This window comes from Anarrhichthys ocellatus, unplaced genomic scaffold, assembly GCF_004355925.1.
Source record: "Anarrhichthys ocellatus isolate YVR2014 unplaced genomic scaffold, GSC_Weel_1.0 scaffold29, whole genome shotgun sequence".
In the NCBI taxonomy this organism is placed as follows: Eukaryota; Metazoa; Chordata; class Actinopteri; order Perciformes; family Anarhichadidae; genus Anarrhichthys; species Anarrhichthys ocellatus.
In genome coordinates this window covers 577,980-586,542 of record NW_022280059.1, presented here as the reverse complement: position 1 = coordinate 586,542, position 8,563 = coordinate 577,980, and the positions used below count along the sequence as shown (strand labels likewise).

At 39.7% G+C, this 8,563-nt stretch overlaps 1 protein-coding gene across 1 annotated transcript in view; it reads left to right on the top strand.

Moving 5' to 3' along the window:
* The first annotated feature begins 725 nt into the window (after window positions 1-725).
* LOC116392205 (coiled-coil domain-containing protein 9-like) overlaps window positions 726-8,563 on the top strand; it is a 22,991-nt gene continuing 15,153 nt past the window's right edge. Inside the window, exons 1-5 of the mRNA XM_031863421.1 lie at window positions 726-761; window positions 3,632-3,684; window positions 3,886-3,990; window positions 5,338-5,487; window positions 8,436-8,559. Of these exons, the coding sequence (XP_031719281.1) occupies window positions 3,682-3,684; window positions 3,886-3,990; window positions 5,338-5,487; window positions 8,436-8,559 (382 nt within the window). The 5' untranslated portion in view covers window positions 726-761; window positions 3,632-3,681. The remainder of the gene's footprint in view (window positions 762-3,631; window positions 3,685-3,885; window positions 3,991-5,337; window positions 5,488-8,435; window positions 8,560-8,563) is intronic.

Below are 8,563 nucleotides of genomic sequence, written 5' to 3'. Positions count from 1 at the left end.
AGCAGAAGTGAGCAGAGGGCTGTAAAGACCCGCTGACGACATCATCAACTGTCTGAAGAGACCTGAAGCCCCGCCCACGCTGCTGCACAGAGCGCCATCGCTTGTATAGTATTAATTATCGTTAATATTATTTATTTATTCAGATGCATCGATACGAAACATATTTCTGATATCAGTCCAAAACTGACTCAAATAGCTGAATCAGCTATAGGTGACGACATGCAGATCCGGTATTGGATATCAATATTTAAATAAATAACAATTCAGTACATTTTTATCTATGTATTTATTTGTCTAATTTCGATTTTCAAAGTTAGGAAAGCAATGTTTAAGTCAAGCCTGATTTTTCCTTAGACATAAAATAATGATCATAGGAACTTCCACACAGTGAGGCATACAGTTAATTAATAACACCGGTATCAGATCGGTACTCGGTATCAGCCGATACACAAAACCCAGGTTTCATTATCAGTATAGGGACGGAAAAAGTCAGATCCTTGTATCTCTATTTATTTATTTGTATATTTCATGCATTTATTTATTACTGTGTTTATTTATACATTTATGTGTTCAAATATTGTGACGGCCCCTGTCTATAATCACTGCAAGTATGCTTTTGTCCCTCTGTCCCTAGAGAGCAGATTACCTGATGCAGAGCACCTGGTCCGGGAACAGGGAGGGCATAAAAACCCTGCTCTAGCGTTGCTCGGGGCGGGCTTTCTCTCCGGCGTACGTGGAGTGATCCCAGCCAGTTACTGCCGGTTAGTTTGGTTTTGGTTTCCTTTGGTTTCCTTTGGTTTCGCTGACAACACCCACACTTCATCCCACACGCATTCACGTTGACACTACTGATGTTATTGACTGACACACTTCAGAAAGTTAACTATTTATTTATTTAGTCAAATAAACACCTTACGTTACCATCATTTGTTGTGTCTCTGCCGTATTTGTCATGGCCTAGGAGCCGGGTTATGACAATATGTACATTTAAAAACTTAGGTATCATATACTGTGTATTTATAGACATAAAATTGTGAATCAATTAGTATAGTGGTTGATCTGCTGTTCAGAGGCAGTTTACAGAATAACAGATTCTCCAGCGCCCCAGCCAGCTGAGACATGCAGGCAGGCGGAGAGGACGTGGAGGAAAAGCATATATTTTGCGCAGATATCATATTTGACAAATATTACCGGGTGCATTCCGTATTTCAAAAACACAAATATTGACAATTTGTATAATTTATTTTAAATCTTTTGTGGCTCAAGGGGGGCGGCGCCCTCTATTGGCCAGCCGCCACTGTACGTAATATATATTAGTTTCGATGATATACATCGTCGTTTGCCAAAACATGTATTACATATTAATTAAACAACAACTTATCGCTGCGTTAGTGGAATTCTAGCAATACAAAGTTATCTATCAACTGTCTCTTTAAAACCACCGAGACGGGGTCCTTATTTGGCAGGAAGTTAGCTTGCAGCTAACAGGAAGCTAAATAACGAGGGCACATTGAGGCGCAGGAATTGGCAAAGAGCAACGAGTCCAAACATTGCTCTTTACAGTCGTTACTACTCCTTCTAATACAGGTAAAACAAACAAAGTGGTGCTTAAACGCTGTAAGTGTTTATTTGGCTGTTTTGTTGTGTGTCGGTCGTGTCGGTGGTGTGGTGTGTTTCTTCGTGGGGTTTTCGGCGCTTTGTACCGGAGCAGACATGGCTCAGTGTGCCTACCACATTACCTCCCAGCAGAGTAAAATATAACAGATTAATACAACTGTAAGAGTACGGTAAGGGTTTAACGTCACGCGCTGTCCGCGTGTTGTGTACCGCGGTTGCTCGTTGAGACTCGGGTAATTTTTATTCTGTCCGCTGCAGCTCTAATACGCTTACAGAAGCTTTGGAAACGCATGAAGGATTTGGGTTCCCCCCCCCCCCCCACACACACACACACACACACACACACACACACACACCTGGCTGTAACCTCACCTGTGATTAGCTGTAACATCGATGAGTCACGTCACAAAGGGAAGATGGATCACCCCGTCGACCATTAAGACTGGAGCCAAGAGGGACCGCCATTTATTTATTAGACTATTGATTAATCTGTGGGTTGTTATCATCATTCTCCCTCAAAGGTTGAAATGGAAAGCCTTTGTCATTGTACAGAATACAACTACATAAGGAGTGCTACTCGTGATCAGTGCTATCTTAAGATAAAGGAAAAACACCACAAAAGACAAAACAACTTTAGCAAACAAGCATCCACAGCCGTCAACACGGGTTCTAAAATAATAATCTAGAATAAATGTTATTGCACAAGATTCTGTTGATTTGACCTCGAGAGGACAGTCGTCATATTGCACGTGGGGAGCCATTCATTGTTTGTTGTTGCTGTTATAGAACATATGGGGAAGTCACATTTCTTATGCTGTAAACAACAAATATTTGGTATTTTGTTAAGGAAATAACTAGAATTGTTTATCAGCTTTTAAAGATCACCTCCATACACGTTTTAGGACATAGAAAACACTCTGCTTAAAGTAGCAAGTTGTTATTACATAGAAGAACTAAACATTTTAGATCCCCGGCTCCCTCCAGCAATGTTCAAATAAATATATATAAAAAGAATCACGCTAGTAAAATATGAGAACCTAAGACACAAAATAATGCAAAAGTTAAATATAGGTATATATGTTTTGTGGTAGACAAAGTAAATACAAAATGAATCAACAATATTGTAAAGTATCAAAACGTAAGTAAAAGTATAATAGGCAGCCCCTATTATACTTGCCTATTATAATGCCCCCGAAAAAAATGGAGCGCTTCTTCATCAGACCTGTGACTGCGAGACTGCGGTCAACTCAGCAGACACTTACATGTTAGTGCACCTATATGCTGAAATTCCCGGTAAACTCATTCAAACGGCGCAGATCGGGAGCGAGCGAAGGACTTTGAAAGTTAACGGAAAGATTAACGTGAGACAACATCCGGTTTCTTCAGACGAACATCCGGTTTTCAGAATAAGATGCCAACAAAGTATACATATTGCATAATGGAAATTAGATTAAATTAATTATATTCACATTAAGTATAAAACATGCTACCTGCATCTCGTGAGTTAAAGGGAAAATACACCTAAATTGTGCGTAAAGTGTCTTTATTCTTTGATTTGAGGGTTGCTGGAAATGAATAATACCTGAATTTCCTACCCTGATATTAGGGTAAAGTGACAATAAAAATGTAAAATCTAATATAAATATATAGTGCTGTGTAATAGTGTTTATGCACAAAAAATATTATCTTAACATTAAATCTAGTCCTCCTTTCTCATTAATAAATCCTGGAAAAATACAAACATTGTTTATTTCAAAAGTTGACTGGACACTAGATGTTTTCTCTGTGAACACGCACAGACTGGAGGCTTCAAGTTTCCACATCACACATGGTCGTCTTCTAAACCGGATGTACGGTCACTTGGTTACACGCCTGAAACTCAGGTTTAAGGGGAACTCGGATAAACTCAAACATCCAAGTGAACATTAAGCAAAACCCAATTCTGTGTGACGGGGGCTGCTTTAAAAATCCCACTGCAGCATCATCTTCATCCTCTTCATCTTCCTCCCCGCAGGAGGAAAAAGCAGTCGGCCGCCTGTGTATGAAGACAAGTCGGAGGCAGCTATGGTGAGTAAGAGGGAGGTACAAATGACTGTGAATCAAATATTGTCTGCTCTGGTGAAGTTGGGGTTCATACAGGAAGGAAGATGCCAAAGTTAAAACACAGCTGTGTTTACATAATGGGTATTAAATAAGAATATGGAAGGACAGACTGGCCTCCTCCTCACTTCATTGCTCTCCTTACCCTCCTCTTCATCTGTGTGCCAGTCTTCAGCGGTGGATCTCAAGACTAAGGAGGAGAAGGACGCGGAGTTGGACAGACGAATCGAAGCTCTGAGGAAGAAGAATGAAGCTCTGGTCAAGAGGTACCAGGTACGGAGTACTTTTACACACAAACGCACACAAAATGTATCTTTTGTGTCAACCCATCAAGTTAGTGATACTACTAGAGGACGCTAAAAGATAACTGAGGATATCGCAGACAAACCATAATGCACACGTGCATATGACTTTAATGGATGTCATATTATGTGTTAGTACCAGCGTGGCCTTCAAAAAATCAAGAAACTATCTCTGAGCTTAGTGGAAAGCTTTATTAAGAAATATATGTTTTAAACAGTTATTAAAGGTTTTCATTTTTCACTATAGAACGTTTTTTGCATTGCAAGTCCACTCCTATATAATAACAGATATTGGGTATAAGTCTTGTTCCACCACAATAAGTATTTGCATTTGTAATTGTTTTCTGGGGACAGGTGCTGATGCTGACCTTATTAAGCAGATCAGGTATCAGTCGTGATGTCAACAGGCTACAGTTAAAGGAACAGTGTGTAGCAGAAATGTATAATGACCTGAAACTAAGAATGGTTGTGTTTATGTTAGCTTAAAATGAGCCATTCATATCTACATAGGGATCGGGTCCTCTTGACTGAGTCCGCCATGTTTCTACGGTAGCCCAGAATGGACAAACTGAACACTAACATTTGAGGGACCCTTTCGCCGGTTTTCTATTGCATGAAGGCCACAGTAGTTCTCTACGTGCTTGGAAAGGAAGGAGTGAGCAGAGGAGTATTCAGTTGGATGCAATCTGCAACCTCACCACTAGATGCCACAAAATCCTACACACTGCTCCTTTTAATACAGCTTCTTTACCAGTGTCATCTAAAAAGGTTTAGAAGTCTCTCTGCCATCATTCAGTCACGGTCCCAGTAAGTTCCACACAGCGTGGAATATAGATTTTTTTATTTTTTATTTGGGGAGCACTGGTTCAGGATCGACATTTAGGATTGGCAGATGGTCTGAGGAGAGAAACCGTTGTATCGACACAACTTAAAGTATTATGAAAATAAGAATCTGCAACCTTGGTATTACTCTATATAATAATTACCATTTCTTCTACCTGACGTTATATCAAGTGTGTGGTTGGAAGTACTGCCAACATTTCACAGAATATGGTGTTGACCTCATCTAATATGTTCTTATTCCATACTAATGTATACAGTGAATAATGGTCTTAGTGTACTTGTTTTGCAATTAATATACAAAAACATCCCCATAACGTTTTACTGTCCTGAAATGATACAATATTCTGATTCATGTTGAATCAAATCCGACGCGGCCAATTAAAGGTAAATAGAAATCTAAAATGTGAGACCAGAGTTTAGATTTGGGGCCCGGCTGTAGTCTCAGCTCACTCATTCGGTCACCTGATCTCAACAGGAAATAGAGGAAGACAAAAAGAAGGCAGAGCAGGAGGGCATCGCCGTGACAACACCCCGGAAGCCCCGCCCCCATGAGCCGGAGACGGACAAGAGGAAGACGGAGAAAGAAAACTTCACTGTCACAGTCGACCTTTCTAAGCAGACGGGGGTAAGGCGTGATGTGGATCTTAATTCTTTTTCTTTTTCAATCATGGCACTTTTTCAAAGTTTTTACTCCTAATCGCACAGATGCACACAATCATCCACTGAAATAACAGTCTCACAACAGATGAGTTGTAGAAGAACCGTGACGCGTCTTTCAATCATGTGATGTTGTTTTGCCGGCTGTAGAAACGATAACCTCTTTATCTGGTTTATGATGATCCTGCAGACAGAAGACGCAGCTTATAAACTGACAGATTCTCATTACTGTGTTTATCAGTTTACCAACCAAACGCCTGCCAGTCTACCCATCATGCATCTGTCCTCTGCCCACTGCTTGTGTTGCATGTGTAGGCCAGCAGTTGCATTTTGGATTGATATATTTTCATTAATATACATAAAATCCTATCTGCAGCATACTTAAAAAAGTGCGGTAAGCGAATATAATATACACAAATATACAACATCATCAGAACCATGAATAAATTACTTAATATAAAATTAAATAAATCTGCAATAAACTGCTTAAAAAACAGCAAAAGAGGATATTCAACAAGGTGAACTATAAACAATATGATAACATAGTTAGAATAAGAATTATTACATATGTCTTTTTCATATAATAATTTTTTTTTGCTTTTACTGCCTAATGTTTGATGCAGGTAAATAAAATTGCTGCCAAAGAGGAGAAAAGTAGCCAATGAGGTCTATTTAACAGAAATATTTTTTTATAATGGGAAAATATGGATGAACAGTGGATTATTTGTCTTAGCGAAGACAACAGACGGTTTAGTTTATATTTTCAGTTCTTATCACCAAGATAAGATCTTTGAGCTGCAGGGATGTAAAAGTCCGTAAACCTGTCAGGATGAGTCATTGTGTATTTAATGGTAATGTACAGTGATCCTGTTCTATCACAGTATATGTACATTTTGATATTGATAAATAATTTAACATAGTAGTTCTGCAGGCTGAATTAAGTCATTCTACATTCAGAGAAAAAGTTAACAGATGTCAATGTCTGTTCTTGGTTAATCCGGTGATTTAAATGCACATCACATTGAGGCAAGACCCGCCTCCAGTTTTACCACGAAGTAGTCCTGCTGAGTAATTTGCCACATTGCCTGTAATAGCCCAATAAAACCAGCAATATTGTTAGCAAAACTATCAATTCTATGCTGTATGTAGAAAATATACAGTCTGGGAAAATGGCATAAAAAACAATCATGCTGTTGGCACAAAATGAAAACATGACACAGACTGAAAATACGAACAGTTAGCATCAGAGAGTTGAGAGGATTGCTTTCATCTGTTGGTCAGCCAATTTGAGATGATTGCACCTGTTATAGGAACATAATGTTGTACCAGCAGATTATATCCTGTAAAACAAGCTCTTCAATCGGTTTATCCAACTCTTCCTTTTCAGTATATGATTCAGTTCAGTCTTTTATATCTGGTATCATGTACTGCAAATAGTTTAAATGCGTCAGTGTACCAGCAGCACCATATGAACACAAGCGGATCACGTTGTGAGCTCCGTTCTCGTCAGCTTCCCTAAAAGTTTTCCTTTTTTTAAATATGGGGAGAAAAGAAGAGCAGCCGGAGTGATTTTGGCTTCACATGAAGCTATTTTTGTGCATTCTGAGAAATTATTCCTAGAAAAGAAATTTGTGTGAAAGCAATTTTTGTAACTGAAATGTTGAATGAGAAATGACAGCACTCGAACAACACATATATATTTTAACATTAGAAGCACCGTCCTTTACTTCTGTTAAACCTGCAAGAGTTGATCTTCTGTCCACTAACAACTCCTGAGGGCCATATCTGTCTCTTTAGCTGCTAAATGCTCCACTATGTCACCAGCTAGTCTCTGAAGTCTGCCTTGATCAGTTCGGTGGAATCGAACTCCAGCTCTTTTACCCTCTGGGTGCGGTTCGTTTGGGCAGGTGTGAACACAGCAGTCCCACTCTGGTCCAGGCCAAAACAACCACCACGGTTTCTGCCTGCTTGCAAACAAACTCTAGTACGGTTCAGTACGGTGTTTGTGTATGATCCGACCCAAGAGTAGGAATCATTGCGCCTTTTGGGGGGATTTAGAATTTTGTGCGTATTTTTTAGGTGGTAATTTTCCAAATGAATGGTTTGTCTAAACGGATAAATGCAGACAATGTAATAAATGATGACTAGTGCCAATATTGACCTGCGTAGTTTGTGAAATTGGACGGTGTCACATTAATCTATTTCTGAAACAGAGGAGTGTCTGCTCTTCTTTTATTCTTTGACTTCCAGGAGTTTTCTTGCATGGAAATTCTGACCAATTAGGTCACAGTTTCAACAACAGGCAACAGGGGGGCATCTGCTCCACATGTGTACCCGTCTAAATGGATATTCATTAAAGTCAAAAGGTCAAATTTGGTTCATTAGTCTGTTCAACAGACTCCTGATCCCTGAGCTTAAGCTTTGCCTTTTGTCTCCGTTTTCATCATGTTGTAGTTTTGCATAATCCACAGCCCTGATTAGTCTTTTGTACTTTTTATATGGCACCAATTCTTCAGATTGAGGAGATTGAGTGTGTTTAAATTAAGTACAGACGTTAAATTCAGGACAGGCAATACTTTTTTCCCCCCCTCCCATTGGGCAATTGGCTGCTAGATTTTCAGAACTCAGAGATTTACCACTTAATTACCAGCCAAATACCATCTAGAATAGAATATGATGGAGCAGTCGTGTGCACAGATCATTTACAGTGATTTACAACATGTTTTGGTTTAAGAGACCCGAAACAAGCTATCCTAATAATCTTCTGACCAGACAAGGATTTCTTTTATGACCCCTGAAGTTCCGGACCGCCATGTTGAGATCCCCTGCTCTACATACTGACTGAAATTATTAAAATATGGTTCTTAGTAACTTAAACCTACTGTCCATGCTGTAATTACTGTGTGTTTCCTGCAGGACAAGAGAGTCGTAAACGACTGGAAACCTGGAACGCCCCGCGGCCGGAAGACATCAGAGGAAAGCGACGGCCACAGAGGAGGTCCGAACGATGGCGGCCACAGAGGGGGTCCGAACGATGGCGGCCA